This window comes from Xenopus tropicalis, chromosome 2, assembly GCF_000004195.4.
Source record: "Xenopus tropicalis strain Nigerian chromosome 2, UCB_Xtro_10.0, whole genome shotgun sequence".
Lineage (NCBI taxonomy): Eukaryota > Metazoa > Chordata > Amphibia > Anura > Pipidae > Xenopus > Xenopus tropicalis.
Genome location: NC_030678.2, coordinates 157,462,910 through 157,482,747, shown reverse-complemented (window position 1 = coordinate 157,482,747; position 19,838 = coordinate 157,462,910). Strand labels below are relative to the sequence as shown.

The 19,838-nt window shown below is 42.7% G+C and overlaps 1 protein-coding gene across 1 annotated transcript in view; it reads left to right on the top strand.

Annotated features, from left to right (window-relative positions):
* The window catches only part of fgf9 (fibroblast growth factor 9), a 38,593-nt gene extending 20,721 nt beyond the window's left edge, over positions 1-17,872 (top strand). Inside the window, exons 2-3 of the mRNA XM_002938575.5 lie at positions 5,201-5,304; positions 16,833-17,872. Of these exons, the coding sequence (XP_002938621.1) occupies positions 5,201-5,304; positions 16,833-17,078 (350 nt within the window). The 3' untranslated portion in view covers positions 17,079-17,872. The remainder of the gene's footprint in view (positions 1-5,200; positions 5,305-16,832) is intronic.
* Positions 17,873-19,838: the final 1,966 nt, after the last annotated feature.

Below are 19,838 nucleotides of genomic sequence, written 5' to 3'. Positions count from 1 at the left end.
CCCATAATTTGAAGTGGTGTGGACAGGCTGAGAAGGTTTAGGGAAAGCTATACCAGATAAGTATCTTAAAGTAATATGGTTTGCTTATCTCCAAATGATTCCGATTTAGCCATAAATCACAGATCCAAATTGAAGTTCATGGGGTTTGGAGGCCATCAGGGTCATGTATAGGCATAGCTGGGTGTGGTCTTGGGGGATCTGGGACATGTTTGGATGTAGGTATTTTTGGATAACTCTGGAAATCTGTAATTCTGATTTCTGAATGCTGTAGTCAGTTTCAAAACCCAGAGGATTTGTGAGGCATAACCTAAAACATACTTTGTAATCGGTGACACCAGCACGAGATACCATTTCCTTACAATCACCCCCCCCCATATGCTAAGAGTCTGTTTGAATAGATTAATGTGGGTCAGTTAACTTATGTGGCGCTTGTCACTCACTGCAACCATGTAAGTTAAGTATCTAAGAAGAGAGGGAACTTGTAGAGCACTTTTAAAAACTGCACATTGATGTTTCTCTTCATTGGTTTTCAGTTAAATCACCCTGAAAGTTTAAGGTCAGGGCTTACTGTGCTGGTTAACGTTGGATCTTAGTCTTCCTCTGCCAAAAGTCTAGGGAGATGCCTATACAGAGGAACTATGAGAAAACCGATTTTGAATCTTAGAAAATGTGAAATTATGGCATTGCATATGTATGTATATGTCTGTATGTATAGAAATGGGAATCATCCTGCGGGGATCTACAGTGCACTTGCCAGTTCAGATGATGTTGATCCTTAGGCTGTTGCTTGGATGCTGCTGTAGTCTGACAACATCTGCAACTGTAAATCTAAAGGGTGGGCTCCTTTCTTACTATTGTAATAAGAAGGGAAGGGCATTGTAATTACTACATTACCAAAAGAGGTTGAATGAAAAAAATCAGCACCAATTCCCCCAGCATTAAAGGGGGAACTCTGGGTTCCGAACCAAAAGAATCCCACACAGAAACCCCTAATATACCTATCTCTGTAATCTGTTCCTTCAAAATGTATGAATAAATACCATTTTTATATGCTGAAATCCAGCTGCAAAACAGTTCTTCTCTTTCTGCATCATTTGGAATCCTGGCAGGGGAGGAGGGACTAAAACACTGATGTTACAAGTTGTAACAACTTCTCCCCAGCTTACAGACAGCATGCAGGAACTACATAACCCACAATGCATTGCACTATGATGTTCCTTTCCTTATTGACATCACGTGTGCAGGGAATTGTGGGATTGGGAGGAGGCAGGCTGAAGGCAGGTTGAGGACAGTTGACTACTGTTACATTAAAGTAGCCAGCCAGATCAGCAGGGGAACAGGGGGTGGGGCTTAGGGAAATGTTCCAAACCATATTATTACATTACAAATCATGAAAAGGCTGCTTATTTTTTAATTGATATATATTGCAAAGTTGCTTGAAATTATGTTTACTTTTCAAAATGCTTCAAAAAGTTGTGCTTGGGTGGAGTTCCCCTTTAAGCATAATTATGCCTGCTTAATATTGCACAAAATGTGGTATCAAACAATATGGCTTGGTTTATCTCCCGCAAAAAATGTTAATGCTCGAGGTACAGCTCTGTGGAGGGCTGCAAGGGGTCCATTTCTGATCCTCGCCATCAGACCTTCTCGCCGTAGAACGCCACGTTGCTACTGTATGCGATAGAGACGTTCTTGGAAGTTATCTGAAGTGGTACTGAGGTTCAGGCACACTGTTTCTTTTCTCATTTCTTGGATCCGGATCACATCTTGCTCTGATCAAAGTCGTGACACATATATTATCATCACAAGCGTGATAAAGTCTTGCTCTCTGTAGTGCCAGGAAACCTTTAAACCCATAGCTTTTATTCAATGACTAATGTACAGGCCGCGCGCTCCCAGCGTTCCTCGGGTGAAATCACAGAGTAGGTGCACAGATGTGTCTCAGGCGCTTAGATAAAACGTGCAAAGTGCATGAATCATTTATGAGAAGACAGAAAGGCAAGAAGAAGTGGTGACAGTGAGGAATTATAAAGTGTTTCCCAGCAGGATATCAAAGTGTTGTTTAAAGGGCGCATTATTTGTCTAGTCAACAGCCAAAAAATCTGATGTCATACCGAGGGCTATAGGAGTGTTTTTTCCAAGGGAGCGATCACTGGTTTTCAGGTAAAACAGAAACTTCTTTCTTCATTTTACAAGTTATTGTGCATTCTTTGTTGTTGTGTTTTTATCCCACAATTCCTGCTATGCCAAAGGCAAGGTTTAATAAAGGCTTTGCCACTGCAAGCTGCCTTGCACGGAAACTGGGATTTGCTGTGATGGAGGTGGGGGGGTTAGAGCATAGATAGAGCATAGATAGAAGACCCTGTGGCTGCTGGGTATAATGGGGCTGATGTGCAGACTTAGTGTATGAGTGAGAAACAAATGATCTATCTCAGGGGTTGAGGGATGTGGGGCCAACGATATCTGGTTACACCTCTGCTTACAGCCAAAACGTTAGATATTACCGATTATCAGTGCAAGGTACTAGCTATATAAGACATGATTCACACTGCTGATCCCCTTAAAAATCATAGTCACAGATTCTGAGAGATATAATAACCTGAGAAAATCAAAACTTTCAGCTCGTTGATGCGGTCTCCGGACCAACTTTGCCTATACCCGCCATAATAATTCGATCATTTGGCCCCAGGGTCAAACGATCAAATTATGCTGGATTCTCCCGATATCGCCCACCCGTAGGTGGGGATATTGGGAGAAGATCCGCTCGCTTGGCAACATCGCCAAGCGAGTGGATCTTAAGGTGTATGGGGACCTTTAGTGATGAATAGAACCTATTGCTTAGCCAAGTTTATATCTGAAGCTAATCACACACAAGAACAACTGAGCATTCTATTTGGTCGTCTGTTTACTTTGTGATCTGGTTATCTGTGGTCAGCCAGTTTGGTCAACTTTGCAGTTTGCGATGTGGTCAGCCAGTTGAGTAACCTTCGCACTGTGATATGGTCAGCCAGGTGGGTGATCTTTACCTGATCTGGTCAGCCAGGTGGGTGATCTTTACCTGATCTGGTCAGCCAGTAAGGTCATCTTTACATTGTGAGCTGGTCAGTCAATTGAGTGGTCATCACATGGTCATCTGGCCAGACAGTTTTGGTTATCTTCATTGGGTTTCTGGATATTTTTTTTGATTTAGATTCACCTGGGTTCGATATTTTAATTGGCTACAGTGTTCTCCCCAGGCCCTTTTTTGCTGGATGTATTGCCGGTATTTTCTCCACACCACCTAGCTCCCCTCTGGCCCCGCCATTGGCTCCATGTTGGAATTTTTCAGAAGCTGTTGGGCCCGCTGACTTTGTTTGCAGATGCTCCTTGCCCATCGGCTTCTGCAAAAACTGCTCTTAATAGGACAGGAGAGGAGGGGGAGGCACATTATTTATTAATGCCCGCCCCCCTCCACTTTTCAGAACACTGAACTTGGAAAGCCTTTCAATAGTCATTCAAAGCCATTCGGTAACTGACACATGATGTTGTCTACTTGTGGTCAATTATGCACGTTCAGGGTTTTACTGATCATGTTCTGTGGGTCAGTATTAGTCTAGGGTTTATATTGGTAACTATTAGGAATGCACTGAATCCAGGAATTGGTTGGGGATTGGGCCAAGATTCTGCCTTTTTCAGCATGATTCGGATTTGCCCAAATTCACGTGCCTTGCCACCCCAAATCCTTAAAATCACGTTACAAAAACTGAAACTTTTTAACCACATGTACAGTGTGCAGTTCTGTTTAGGCCCCTCGCCTAATCTTTCATGAATGATTTGGGGTTTGGCCAAATCCCAAATAGTGGATTTCTAGTAGCTGTATCCATGTGTCAAGACATATATGAATGTGTGACCAGGAGCCCTCTAATTGTTGTGGGATTTTGGGGTACAGTGGCCCTTTAAAGAGTAGAACTCATTAACATCTCCATCCTGTGAAGGCAGAGACACTGTGCAACGTGGCGCATTGTGCCTTGAGCGCTACCGCTAAGCTCATTAACACAGAGAATTGTCACACCTCTTTGCAGATCTATTCTGCTTCCATTTGTTCCCTTCTCATTGCACGATGGATATATAGGACATTGCACTGTATTAATGTATTACGTGCTAATTCAGCTGGAACGGGAATTAAAAATAGAACACATTTTACTGCACAGTCACACCACTATATTAGGCAGGAAAGGCAATGTGGGATTTTCTTCCCTTTGCTGTGACACTTTTCTCTTATCTGCAATGCATCATTTCTACCATGAGGAAATTTAACCACTCACTGGATTGGGAACATGTGGCTGGTAATAAATAATAACTTATAGAATTGCTACCTATTAAATTCCAGTTATTCTTATCCAGGACTTGCTAAACACTTTAGTTGCTTTTATTTTTATTTGATTTCTAGGTTCTGATTCTAATTTCTAGGTTCTGATTTCTAGGTTCTGGTTCTATGGATTCTGTTTGACGTCTTGATGAAAATAACTTTTCACTGGGTGTTCTCCGGTATTTTTCATTGGCTGAGCTAGAACGCCACATATAAATTGTTTTATGTATGGCCAACTGTCAATTTACCCTTTTACCTGTTACATTTTTGAATTTGGGGACCACGAAATGGGGAAAGGTTACCCGTAAAGATTTGTTGTTTGGGTAAATAGAGACTTTACTAGGTAGATAGGGAGAGATAAGTAAAATGGTTAATGATGCAAAGGAAGAACGACCCATGACTAAAGGCTACTATACGTGGACCAATAAAAGCTGACAGTTTGGTCCTGCTACACCAGGGAGCTTGTTGGGCCATATATGGGGCCCTTTATACGGGACTGTCTGACCTGCATCTGTACAAAATAATTGCCCTGATAGTGATTGGGTTTGTTTAGAAATCCCACTGGGGCAAGGACTTTGTTGATGAGGTCCTCGCCCCGATGGCCTTCATTTTGATCCAACTGTTTTGTGACATCAAGTTGGCATATTAGAGAAAGATCTGACCGGATTTGGTTGCCATTTAACTATACCATTTAACTTTTAATGGTTAAGTACTGTGTCCCATTGGGTCCTAACTACACTTCTCATGATTAGGTTCTATACTAATTAGCCTCTTTGTTTGCTGAGTTTGAGAGGCATTGATTGGTTCCCAGTCCAATATATGCTAACCTATTGCTTTTTGTTTTGTTTTTAGGGATTCTAGAATTTATCAGTATAGCTGTGGGCCTGGTCAGCATCCGAGGTGTGGACAGTGGACTGTACCTTGGGATGAATGAAAAGGGGGAGCTGTATGGGTCGGTAAGTTCTTACATTTATAACTTGTTAAACATAAAACTATTGTTAGGCTACTTTGTAGGTGATGCTAGCTACATGTTGCTCACCAACCCTTTGGATGTTGCTCCAAGTATCCCCAAAGCAGGTGCTTAATTTGGAATTTCTGGCTTGGAGGCCAGTTTTGGTTGCATAAAATCCAGGTGTTTGCCAAACAGAGCCTCCTGTAAACTGTCAGTCTACATAGGGACTACCAGTAGTCAATCACAGACCATAATTGGAGCCCTCAGGAACTTTTTGCATGTTTGTGTTGCTCCTCCCTCGACATCTTTTACCTTAGAAAGAAAGCTCATGGGTAAAAAGGTTGTGGACCCCTGGTCTAGTCTATGGGCCATCAGCCTACTACCTGCACACATCTACAACTTCATCAACAACTACAGGCCTGGGCAACCATCTATATGTTGTTATTACCATCTTACCTATTATCCCCTACTCCTTCTACACTCCGCTACTGTTCTATTGGTCCCTGCTGCTGCTAAAGGATAGTAGTTGACTTGTGAGTCTATAGAGGTCTACAAGCTGACATTTGAATGTATATTTATAGCACAGAAAAGTTGTTGCTCAGAAAGTCAGTGTGTACTACCCCATTTGATATTATAAACATAATCTTTTTGTTAATTAGAAAATGAGCTAAATAATATTTACAGAGTAATCTCTCAAGCACAGAGCTCATTAAAGGGAAGAGTGAGATGTGTGGCCTGTTGGTGCTGTATTGTCCATTGTCCATATCCAGTCGACTGCCCGTGAAAACTGATTACATTGTGAAATATTGATGGGCTAGGAAAGGTTGGTGAGTTAATGGCTGATAGATGCACAAAAGTGAGATGAGTGTAGAGAACATATTTTAACACACAAGAATACACAGCATTGTAAGGGTCCAACCATAAATCAAAGCTGTCAGTCCCCTGCTGGTATCTTCCCCCTATACAAATTCTCATTCATATGTCCTAAGGGTTAGAGCCATTAAGGCCTGGTCAGAAAGGGATGTGGCACTTGCATAATAACGTAACCTGAGGGCTTTGGCGACAAAGGAAAGAAGGGCATCTCCAAAAGACACAGCACTGGCCACATAAGGCACAAAAATCTGTTTGTCACTGCCCACACCAAGAGACCACGTGAGAAAGAGATTGCAAACATAGCAATTGTCTCTGATGAGTCGGCTGAATGGAGGTCAGATAGAGTCAATACCTTCTAGAGATGATGCTTAGATCCAACTCTACAAGAAATAAAGGGCTGTGTTGGAACCTGGGCTTGGGAGTGTCCATATTAGTTAGAGCGTGTTCTACCCCCCATATGTAATAAAAGGCACTAAGTTTGCCCAGGAGTAGTAACCCATAGCAACCAATAAGATGTTTACTTTTAAACAGTTGACCTGTAAATTCTACCTGTTGATTGGTTTCTCTGAGTTACTGTTCTGGCAAACGTAGTGCCTTTTTTTACATAGCCCCATAAGTCTGGCAGAAAATAGGCCGCATATCAATAGGGCAGGTTTGATTTTCCTATCTGACGAGGACCAAAATAGGCCTAGATCCACTCGTTTGGTGACCTTGCCAAATTTGTGGATCTGGTAGATCAAGACTATTGACTAAAAGCCATAAATAAGCCTATTTCCCTCTAGGCTTCTGTCACATGTAGTGAGCGGAGACAGGCCCAGACTGGCTAGATTTATGTGTATGCTGCAGACTATACTGATTTCAGAGTAGTTATACAGATTTCTAAACTGCAGATCTAAACTGATCACTAAATAGCCGTTTGCCATGTAGAATGCGTCCAGTCAATAAAAGGTCAGGTGGCAGTTTGGGTCCCAATGTAGACCCGTATGGGTTCTGATCCTGTATTAAGGGTGTGGCCAAAGCCAGTTTTAAACTGTCCCAGCATTTTTTCCTATTTTTATTAAATAATAACAGTCGTCAAATTATACAAGGAAACAATAACAATGAGAGTCATTTCTCTTCTCTGGTGTGAATAATTTGAGCGAAGTGTTGAGCCTAACAATTTCAAGCATCTCCTCGATGTTCCAAAATATTAACAATGGTCATATTGTGCCGTAGCCATTGCAATTCAAAGTTCCATTGTGTTAGCCAGCAACGTTTTAACTTGTCAAGAAAGAATGACAAAAAGAAAAAAATATATCCACTCTTGATTTTCTGTTATTTGTGAACCCTTAAAGAGAAAATGGACGAAAAACTTGCTGTTATCAATGCCACGTCCCAACATACTCAGCCAGCAAGAACAGGAAGGGTTAACTCTGTGGTAAAACTTCACAACATCTGCCTTGTCCCAGTAGAAGCAATTTGGGCAACTACAACATGCAATGAAATATTATCTTTTATTTATGCAGCAAAAAACATATTTTGTAGCACGTTACAGAGATTACACATCATTCCCATCAGTCCCTGCCCCCAGTGAAACTTACAATCTAAGGTCCCTATCACATTCCCATCAGTCCCTGCCGCAGTGGAGCTTACAATCTAAGGTCCCTATCACATTCCCATCAGTCCCTGCCCCCAGTGGAGCTTACAATCTAAGGCCCCTATCACATTCCCATCAGCCCCTGCCCCAGTGAGCTTACAATCTAAGGTCCCTATCACTTTCCCATCAGTCCCTGCCCCAGTGGAGCTTACAATCTAAGGTCCCTATCACATTCCCATCAGCCCCTGCCCCAGTGGAGCTTACAATCTAAAGTCCCTATCACATTCCCATCAGTCCCTGGGAGCTTACAATCTAAGGTCCCTATCCCATTCCCATCAGTCCCTGCCCCAGTGAGCTTACAATCTAAGGTCCCTATCACATTCCCATCAGTCCCGGCCCCAGTGGAGCTTACAATCTAAGGTCCCTATCACATTCCCATCAGTCCCTGCCCCAGTGGAGCTTACAATCTAAGGTCCCTATCACATTCCCATCAGTCCCTGCCCCAGTGGAGCTTACAATCTAAGGTCCCTATCACATTCCCATCAGTCCCTGCCCCAGTGGAGCTTACAATCTAAGGTCCCTATCACATTCCCATCAGTCCCTGCCCCAGTGGAGCTTACAATCTAAGGTCCCTATCACATTCCCATCAGTCCCTGCCCCAGTGGAGCTTACAATCTAAGGTCCCTATCACATTCCCATCAGTCCCTGCCCCAGTGGAGCTTACAATCTAAGGTCCCTATCCCATTCCCATCAGTCCCTGCCCCAGTGGAGCTTACAATCTAAGGTCCCTATCCCATTCCCATCAGTCCCTGCCCCAGTGGAGCTTACAATCTAAGGCCCCTATCACATTCCCATCAGTCCCTGCCCCAGTGGAGCTTACAATCTAAGGTCCCTATCACATTCCCATCAGTCCCTGCCCCAGTGGAGCTTACAATCTAAGGCCCCTATCACATTCCCATCAGTCCCTGCCCCAGTGGAGCTTACAATCTAAGGTCCCTATCACATTCCCATCAGTCCCTGCCCCAGTGGAGCTTACAATCTAAGGTCCCTGTCACATTCCCATCAGTCCCTGCCCCAGTGGAGCTTACAATCTAAGGTCCCTATTACATTCCCATCAGTCCCTGCAGATAATGCTCTGGCTGGAATAAAATGATTATATAAAGATTATAGAGGTACAAGGTAGCAATGTTTGTAAAAATATAAAAAAAACAGGGTTTTTTAGCCCCTAAGTTTTTAGTACACCTATTCATTCATTCATTCCTATGAGTTCACCAGTTGATTAATACGCTTCTTAAAGCCCATAGGAATGATTAGAACGTGGGTGAGTTTTTATGTATGAAGCTCTAAACTAACGTTTAGACAAATCTGCCCCTAAAGAGATACTGACACTAGAAATTAAACCTTTTTTTACATCTATCATAACATTGTCTTTGCATGGTGTCTTCAGAGCGGGTACTAAAGCCCCATCTCAGCCTTGGGCTTGGTTGGACACAGGCTGAGCAGGATTAGGTTAGCGGTAGGTTACAAGACATCACTAGTTAAAACAATCGGTTGAACCATGAGAAAATTGTTGGAAGTTCCAACTAGCAGTTTAGCTGGTTGTACTAATTCCTGAGCAACTACTATTTAAAGCTTCAAAACGTTGGTGAAAAATAATGGCTTTTTGTGGAATTCTTTGTTAAACAATTAAATAATAGAATACAGGTTTGACACGGGTCCCTGGTAACATGGCTGTAGTCACGCTGCAGTATAAACTCTTCCATCCAAAGAACAAATCTTCATGCTGTCAATGTAAATGCATTTTATATAATGAACATGAATCTGTAAGAAAAGGAAACATCTTTGCCTCCCTTTATAGCGGCGTGCAAGCTATTGTAAGGCTAAGGGATTCCTCTGGCGATGGTAAATAATTCATTTTACCATAATGCAGATAAATTATTGACATTGTCAAATATCCCGGCGATCACTATGGATAAAAAAAAAATAAAAATAAAAAAGTAAACCCGTGAGGAGGCAGCATTGTATGTAACCTGGCGGAATGTGTCAGCTCTGGGTGATCATTTATATTCATTATTTATTTATTGCAGAAGACAGCGCGTGCATGATTTTCATAATTGCAGTGTCAGCTGGGGATGCCTGGCACATTCCACTTGATAGGAAAATTGCAGTCTTAAATAAATGCTCGCTGTCAGGGGCGGTTAAATCAAACGCTATTTCTGGCCCTGTATATTTAATATTCTGATGAATAAAAAAATGCCACCGATGATAATATTTAAGGTTTTGACATGTGCTGGGGGTTGAATTGAAATGTGGGATTAAACATGCTAATGCAGCCAATGGTTTCCTTTGAGGGAGGTAAAATAGGTTCAATAAGGAAACACTAGATTTCTGTGCCATGCCAGGGGTGGGTATAGGCCACACAGGGCTGGAACTAGGAGTAGGCAGGAGAGATATGTGCCTAAGGCACAACCATGGGGGAGCTTAAGGCATATACCTCTGCTGCCTAACTATCTCTAGATCTTGCCTCTCTGTATCTCTAGCTTAGGGGGAACTGTAGGCTTTGGTCACTACCTCCCACACTTGCTCAACCCGTCACAGTGGGGGTCAAATGGAGACAGGGGCTTACCATTTAGCCGGCACTGACTGACCCTGATACAACAATAGTGAAACTACAAACAAACATGGGTGCAAGGGATGCTGGCCATTCCCATGGTGGGAGGCTCCAGTGAACTACCTGGGAGTAAATTATATATTTTTTAAAAAAAAAGTAATAATAATAAGGGACTGTCTAAATGGGTTCCTGGGTTCTATACATACTATCCAACTGGAGGTCTATGGGCCAGTTGTACCTCCCCCACGAGATTTTATGGCACCCAGACATGCATTGACCTATTTTTAAATGATTACATTTAAATCTTCAGGTGCCTATGTATAAAATGATCCCCCCACTGACCCAATACTGGACACTTGCTGCTAAATCCAGAGGCAGAACTGAGAGGGAGGGGGTACCGCTCTCTTCATTGAAAACTTATTGCATATAGTTCCCAGGTCAGAATCAAGCCCACGATAGGGTGGTAAAGAGCCCTGGTGAAAATTACACTTTCAACCGCAGTGACTTGAGGCAGCAGCACTGGCAACAATTGTGCTACTGTATATACACTGTATTATACACTGTATTAACTGGACTCAATGGCTGATATTCAAGGAGGGGAGGCAATAAATTCTAGTTAATAGGGCTCATTAATGCAGTGCAGCATGATTCCTTTGGGTAGAAGATATGATAGCAGTTTGATATACTGTTGGTAACAAGAAAAACTCAAGGCTTGTTCTGGCCCCATTTCCTAAGTTATAGGGAGCACCCCCCCCCCCCCCCCCCCCCCGTGCAAACTCAATAAATACAGATTGGTAAGATGCTGCCTAGTATTCCCTGGAACAGGTTGCTAGAAATAAAAGCATTTGTGTACTTAACCCACCCCCTTGTAGGTTAAGTACACAGATGACTGTATGTTGTGCATTTAGCCCCATAAAGAAGTGTGGATCATCTTACCAAGTTACTGCAACTAATATGTACTTGTGTAGTGTCACCCTCTTAATAAAAAGGTCAGACGTATTCCATAACAGTTGTTGCCACCTCCAGTCTTTAATCACAGTGCAGGATATTCCCAGAGATGACAACTAACCCCATGTTATTAGGGTAAAAATGATCCACTCTGGGCATTTTTCGAGATTTTATTTCACAGAGGTGAGAAACACGACTGGATCATGATATAGAGTTGACTGACATCTCTCTATTACCAAACAGATTTATTTACAACATTGAACTTAAATTAACCATAATGGCACATCTACTGCTACTAATGAGCTATGGCTTTTTGTGGTGCAGAGATATCCTACACTGGGGGAGGCTCCTAGATGACTCTGTGCTTAGAAAGATAATTCCTTTACAATAAGACGTGCACCTGGGATAGTTATTAGACTTGACTCAAGGCAGTGTCAAAGGGTAAGTTAATATAACCTTGCGTGGAATGTCAAAATAACCATTTTTGTGCAAAAGCCTCCTTTCATTTTTCTCCCTGGTAGACAACGTCTAATTTACTGGAGGGATGGAAAATTGATTATCTGACGACTTAAAAGGGCTTGCAGAAAGCCATGACCCACCTTAAACACTTTCTCTGATTTCATTGCAGGGTGGGAATGGTTCACTTATCAGTTGGAGAATACAAAATGCATCATCAGTGCACTGTGGTCAGATTTAGCAACCACAATCTGGGGGCATATTCCCTTCACTTAAGTAAAGTGTGTTGTAGGCCAAGATGATATGGGTCAGTTGTGAATCGGTTATAAAGGCTTTTTTCTTATCTTTAACTTTCTTCTTCATATTCCTATTGGGAGCCCCGTAATGCAAAGCCTTATGTAATAACCATAATGTATTAGTGTTAAATGACCAGACAAGGAGTGGGGCTAACTGGAAAGTGGATAGGCCAGGATCATAGGCCCATCTAGGCATGGTCAGCCATGTTTGGGCCGTGGCCTTAATTGTCCCCCTTTTTATATACGTTAAATGTTAGTTGATATGGTAATGTTGGCAGTCCCCAGGAACCCCAACTCCAGTCTTGTATGGGGTGTTTCACATAGTTGAGGCCTGCCTTGATAAGCAGGTGAAACATGTGAAAAAGAGAATTCTGCCATTAAAGCAGGTGTGGGATCTGTTATCTATAGTGATTGGAACCTGGGTTTTTCAGATAAGAGGTCTTTGTAATATTGAACCCTAAAGCTGGCCATACACGGGCAGATCCGCTCGCTTGGCGATGTCGCCAAGCGAGCGGATCTTCACCCGATATCCCCACCTACGGGTGGGGATATCGGGGAGGCATGTAGGCGAATTCGATCGTTTGGCCCTGGGGCCAAACGATCGAATTCTGCACGCTGCAATGGGGCAGTCGGTTCGGGGACCGCATCAACGAGCCGATGCGGTCCCCGATCCGACTGGATTTTCTAACCTGGCTGATCGATATCTGCCCAATTTCAGGCCAGATATCGGTCGGCCAGGCCCCTCGTTCCTGCCCCTACACGGGCCGATAAGCTGCCGAGTCGGCCCAAGGGACCCATATCGGCAGCTTCTATCGGCCCGTGTATTGGGACCTTAAGCCTTGGGGGCTATGAAGAACTATGTAAATGACTCCTGTTTTACAGAATAGAAAAAAAATTCAAAAATGAACATTTCCATATAAAAATGGCATCGACATATAGTCATAAATGAGAGCTTTGTGGATAATAAGTTTCCAGACAATAGATCCCATACCTCTAATAAATTTGCTGCAATATATATATATATATAGAAAGAGCTAAAGCGCCAGTGCGTAATCCTTACATTTAATGTGTTGCTCTTCCTGTTGCAATATGTCTCCTGACTCTGTATAAATAAAACATTTGCAGACGAGCACATTTTGAGCAACTGGTCACCATGGCAAGCGGCCATACAAATAAACAATGTACTTAGTGGTTGGATGATTCGCCTGGAATTGCAGTTTTTTTTTTTGTCTTTTACAGTGTCGATAAAACAGTAAATCTTTTTTTTTTTCTTCATTTTTCTGAAATTTGAGGCGTAAGCTATAACTTGGCAAATTCCTTCAAAATTCACGCAGAGAACATTTATCATTCGTAAGTCCCCATGTGATTAATTAAATGAACATTATGCACGGGGAATGATAGAATTGCATAAGAGTCACAGAACAACACCAAGATGGATCAGCTTCTGTTAAAGCACAAGTGAGGCGGAGAAAGAAATCTGGCACGGACCCATCCATATCTATCTAACTCTTCCCTTTACATGTTCTTAAAGTCACGCCATATTGAAGCAGACGAAGTGGCAGGTTTATCACTGGTCATGACTTAAAAAAGCATTTTTCCCCATAGATAAGGATTTTTTTGTGATTTATCTATTATCTTGCAGCAAGAAAAGGGGGGCAACAAGGCACTCAGGGACTCCAAATAAAGTGTTTATTGAAAATGACTTTAAAAGGTCCACAATTCCAAAAGCCCTATGAGTTTCATACCCTCAATGGGCCCTTGATTTAGAGCCCTTGGGGGGCATGAAACACATAGGGCCATTGGATATGTAGACCTTTTCATGTCATTTTTAAAAAAAGTAATAGTATGCAGTAGGGATGCACCAAATCCACTATTCTGGATTCGGCCGAACCCCCAAATCCTTCATAAAGGATTTGGCCAAATACTGAACCCGAATCCTAATATTTTCATATTTAAAAAGGCTAATGTCAGAAAATTTGGGAAAAGTTTTCAACTTCTGTGTTTACGTGACAAAAAGTCACGTGATTTTTAGAATTAGGATTCAATTCGTCCGCATCCGAATCCTGCCAAAAAATGGCCAAATCTTGGCTGAATCCCGAACCGAATCCTGGATTGGTGCATCCCTGGGATGCAGAAAGTGTATTTAGGAAACTCACAAAAAATCCCTATGCGTTTCGTGCCTAAATGTGGGCACCTAATCATAGGTTGTTATAGTGGTTCCTAAGCTGTAGGGTCTGGGACAAGTGCACCTGGACCTGTACGTCTGTTTTGCTGAGTTCTACCCTAATTCCTGTATTAAATGGTGCAAATGAAGAATAATTGTCCACTGTGGACTTTTCAGACCCTCTGTGGGTGGGAATAAAGAAAAGTATTTACCTTGTGATGCACCAGCACATCTGAAGTTCCCAGACTACATTACTATGTGTTGGGGGGGCAGGGGGGCGGAGGGGCACTGACAACAAACTCGTCTAGATATTAGGCTAAAATAGTAGTGGTATGTCACGAGTCCACACTCGCACGAAAAGCATGGGGCAGACAAGAGTTTAGCTGACAGATCTAAAGCAGAGGGTGATAGAATTAGAAGCAGCAAATTCTACGCATGGTTGTCCTCTCATTGCAATGCTGGCAAATTCAGAGATCAATCAAAAGATGAAAATATAGAAATTGTATATGGCTGGTCTGTGTTGCACAAAGGATTCTTCGTAAGCTTCACTGAAGAGCCCCAAGGACAGTCCAACGCTGCTCCATGAGAAACACTATAGGCTTTGTGTGGAAACAAGTCTAAACTGTTCTTCTATTGAAAATAGCTTCTTCCTAGAAATTATTTTAAAGGAGAATGCAAGTTAAAATGTAAAAAGCATACTGCCCAATAGTCCTCCTATTGTTTAGTAAAAACGCCACACTTTTGGCTCACCTAATCAAATATTTACTCAGTCACACTTACTTCACATTTTCTAGAACAGGCAGCCATCTCTAAAAAGGTATTCTCCCTTCCTTTCCCTCCTTGCTTCATACTGCACATGTGTGTCATTCCCTCCCCACCTCCCCTCTGCCAGATCCGCTTCTGATTGGCTGGTGGGCATGTGTAGCTCAGAACAGGAGACAGGATCAAGTTACACACATGCTCAGAGAATAGGAAGGCTGCCGCTGGCACCTACAGGAAGGGGAGAGAGATTTCAGTGATGTCACTGTAGGCTTCACACTGCTGTAGGCTGCCAGCACCATATCTCAGAGAAGCAAGCAGGGATCTGGGAATTTAGATATGCAGTAAGTACTTAAAAAGAATGCCTTTAGACTTACTTTTAATTTATATTAACCTTTCATTGTCCTTTAAAAAGTTCATTAAGAAAAAATAAATGATAGCGTCAGAAGTGTCTGTAAAGCATTTTTCTTTCTAAAACAATTAAGGTCTGAGGCACAATTAGGAGTTTTGGACATTTTGCCCAGTACAAAAAACAGCTTAGGAACGTACCATTGCAGGCAGCAGAACTGCGGGCCAAGATCTGGAGGGGAATGGTGGGAGACCTTGTGAAAGTGGATTCACTGGCCAAAACTTTAGGCACCCCTCGCTCATTCCAGTCGTTACCTTTTTCCCTGGGCCACAGCTTCTTTTAGAGGAGAAACTACCGCCCTGGGATAAAACAAATGCATCACTGCCATCTTTCCAAGGTGTCCCTAGCAAAGCATTACCTTGTGCTTGGGGAAATCTGGAAATTTTACTCTACTGGGCATAGGCTAACCCAAACCAAGATGGCTGCAGTCTAGTGTTGTTTTTTTTACCCAGGCTGGTGCAGTATTTTCTACCCCTAAAACAAACTCACTGGCCAAAGGAAAAACTAAGTGAGAATATTTACTGGTGGTACATATCCTAACATCAGGATTTCATTGTCCTTTAATGCTGTGTTTCCCATAAAATTGCCATATGCCTAAGGGTTTTTAACACTTTTATTGTCACTTGTACCAAGTTTTCTTGTTCAATAAAGCCATGAATAATAGACGTCCCTGTACTCTGGGCAGCATTGAGACCCAGTGGTAAATATTTCTTACTTTCCTTATGGGGGTCCTGGGTTCGATTCTCCCTCTATGGTTGGAATTACCCACATAAACCTAGCGGTAGATTACAGGACTTATGATAAAATTGGCAGTAGTGTGTGTATATGAGGATGATATAGGGAAACTATTCCCCCAAACAATGTGGGTCTCTATAAAAATATATTGCATAAACAAGCGCATATGTAAAACCCTGCTTCATCTAAATAAACCATTTTCATAGAAATATACTTTTATAGTAGTATGTGCCATTGGGTAATCCTAAATAGAAAATTGCCATTTTAGTACTAAGGGCCGCCCCCTGGGATCATAAGATTCACAGTGCACACAAACAAGCCAAGGGCACACATACATGCTAGGCCCCATCAGCCAATTAATGGGCAGAGTTCTCTTTTTTGCTCCCACCCTACTTCCTGTTACAGTCAGAGCTGCATTATTTCCTGTCAGCTGATCTCTGAGGGAACACCCAGCCCATTACTAAATGGCGGCTCAAGGGAAAGAATGTAAAAGGGCAATAGTTACTGATATATATATTCCAGTTTGGCAAGATTCTTTAATAGACCACTTACTATGATATAAACTATCTGTTGGTTAAATATTCATCCTTTTGGTATAGTTTCCCTTCATGCAACCTCTGTGCAATGTGTTTGAGCTGTAGAAATAAAAGATATCGGATATTAGTGTTAGAAATCTAATTTTTTTCCCCTTTATTTTCTCTGCAGGAAAAGCTAACGCAAGAGTGCGTGTTCCGAGAGCAGTTCGAAGAAAACTGGTACAACACCTACTCCTCTAACCTTTACAAACACGCGGACACTGGACGGAGATATTACGTAGCGTTGAATAAAGATGGGACTCCACGTGACGGGACTAGGACTAAACGGCACCAGAAATTTACCCATTTTTTACCAAGACCCGTGGACCCTGAAAAAGTCCCCGAACTTTATAAAGATATTTTAAGCCAAAGTTGACAAAGACAATTCCTTCACTCGAGCCCTTAAAAAAAAACAAAGGTTACCACTATAAAAGGTTTCACGCGGTGGGTTCTTATTGATTAGCCGCTCATCACATCAGCTACACTGTTGCCAAACTTTTGTCGCATGCATAATGTATGGAGGCTTGGATGGAACACGCTGATTCCGTTCTGCACTTAAAGGTTTGTCCTCCTGGAAGGAAGGCTGTGCCCACTCGCTTGACTTATTACAAGGCTGAGAGATATATAAATCACCCTGCCAAGCAAGGAGGAATGAGGCCTGATGCATGCTGGGAAATAGACATGCTTATACATTTTTGATCAGTTTTACTTCATCCCGTATCAGCGTAGCTGCCATACTTCAATCCATCGGGATTTCTGGCTGAAGGCCTGCCCAAGTGTACGCGCATTTACAAAGGCATGGATGGGTGCAGTCTTAACAAAATAGACTTTTCAGTTAATTGCTCGTCGGGCTGTTATCCCTAACGAGCATCAATCAAAGACCTCTTAGTAAAGAAAATAGAGAGAGAGAAAAAAAAAAAGCAAAAAAAAAAACAAAAACAAAAACAAAAAAGTTAAATTTATTTATAGAAATTCCAAAGGCAACATTATATTTATTTTATATATTTATTTATTATATAGAGTTTATTTTTAATGAAATATGTACAGGCCATATAGGCATTTTCGAAGCTTTAGGCTCTGTAAACATTAAATGTTAAAGGCCATTATAAACCTGTGGTAATAAATTCATGCAAGTCTATTATTATGGTGCATGGATTAATGTAATAAAAATAGGAAAATGACCTCTGTGACCCTGAAGGTGACAATCTACTTTGTGCCCATTACTTTGTAAACGTAGGAACACCATTCATGAGATTTAGCGGTTTATTCTTAAAGCTCCAAAGTGCCTGGCTGTCCTGTGAGAATCTGGGGCCGCCAAATCCGTTTCAGCCGACCTGGAGGGCAATGTGGCCTTTGGTGCTTACAGAATATACTGAAGTTCCGCCATTAGATAGCAGCTTGTTTCCATCAAAGAACAGATCTGGGTTGTTTACAAACCCCACACCTTGCAATCCACCGCTGTTCTGCAATAATCTGCCAGCTCCCAGCTTATGAGAACTGTCTTTAGGAAGGTTCAAGCAGGATTGCACCGAGGCTGTACTTACTGTGGCCCCCCCAGCAAAGAAAGAATTGAAGATAGAAAGCGTGTAGAGAACCTTAACAATGTTCCACATATTTAACTATTAACTGTGCACATAGCACTTATAATAACAGTCAGTAGATAATATCCACTGGGAACAGACTATGGGATAGTAGGTATAGGTAGGGAGAGATGGTGCCTATAGTAGCAGTGGGATAATAGCCTCTGGGAAGGGACTGGGGCTGTGGGATAGCAGGTATAGTAGGGAGAGATGGTGCCTATAGTAGCAGTGGGATAATAGCCTCTGGGAAGGGACTGTGGCTGTGGGATAGCAGGTATAGTAGGGAGAGATGGTGCCTATAGTAGCAGTGGGATAATAGCCTCTGGGAAGGGACTGGGGCTGTGGGATAGCAGGTATAGTAGGGAGAGATGGTGCCTATAGTAGCAGTGGGGGGATAATAGCCTCTGGGAAGGGACTGTGGCTGTGGGATAGCAGGTATAGTAGGGAGAGATGGTGCCTATAGTAGCAGTGGGGGGATAATAGCCTCTTGGAAAGGGACTGTGGCTGTGGGATAGCAGGTATAGTAGGGAGAGATGGTGCCTATAGTAGCAGTGGGGGGATAATAGCCTCTGGGAAGGGACTGGGGCTGTGGGATAGCAGGTATAGTAGGGAGAGATGGTGCCTATAGTAACAGTGGGATAATAGCCTCTGGGAAGGGACTGTGGCTGTGGGATAGCAGGTATAGTAGGTAGAGATGGTACCTATAGTAGCAGTGGGGGGATAATAGCCTCTGGGAAGGGACTGTGGCTGTGGGATAGTAGGGAGAGATGGTGCCTATAGTAGCAGTGGGATAATAGCCTCTGGGAAGGGACTGGGCCTGTGGGATAGCAGGTATAGTAGGGAGAGATGGTGCCTATAGTAGCAGTGGGGGGGATAATAGCCTCTGGGAAGGGACTGGGGCTGTGGGATAGCAGGTATAGTAGGGAGAGATGGTGCCTATAGTAGCAGTGGGGGGATAATAGCCTCTGGGAAGGGACTGTGGCTGTGGGATAGCAGGTATAGTAGGGAGAGATGGTGCCTATAGTAGCAGTGGGGATAAAAACCCTGTGTCCCAGTCAAGCATTTTTAATTTCCTAAGCAACAACTGAAGAGCTATTGGCTCGGCAGTCCTAAGTTCCTGCCCCATATCCCGCCACCACTAAATACAGCCCTGTCGCTTCCCAAACTTCTACTCTGCTTTGAGTCAGCCATGAGCTGGGGGTTGTTAGTGAAAACCTTCATATGTTCACATTTTATTTTATTCTGCTCCGGACCATCTTGACCTCATACTATAGCTCAACCCACAAAAGTCTGTCAACATCTGTGCTGTGGTCTTCAAAATGTCCTCTCCAGCGAGGGGCTTGTGGAACACTAAACACCCTACTATCTCCCTGGCTGTTCAGGTACCTAAGGTTTGCTATATACGCTTATATATCCTACCAGTTACACATATAACAGACAAGACGGTTACTTATTCTCTTTAGTGGTGAACCTCAAATGAGCACCATATCCTACTCACTATTGTCATAGTTAAAGGCTCTGTGCAGTAACATTGTAGGTGCCTTTCCCACAATGCA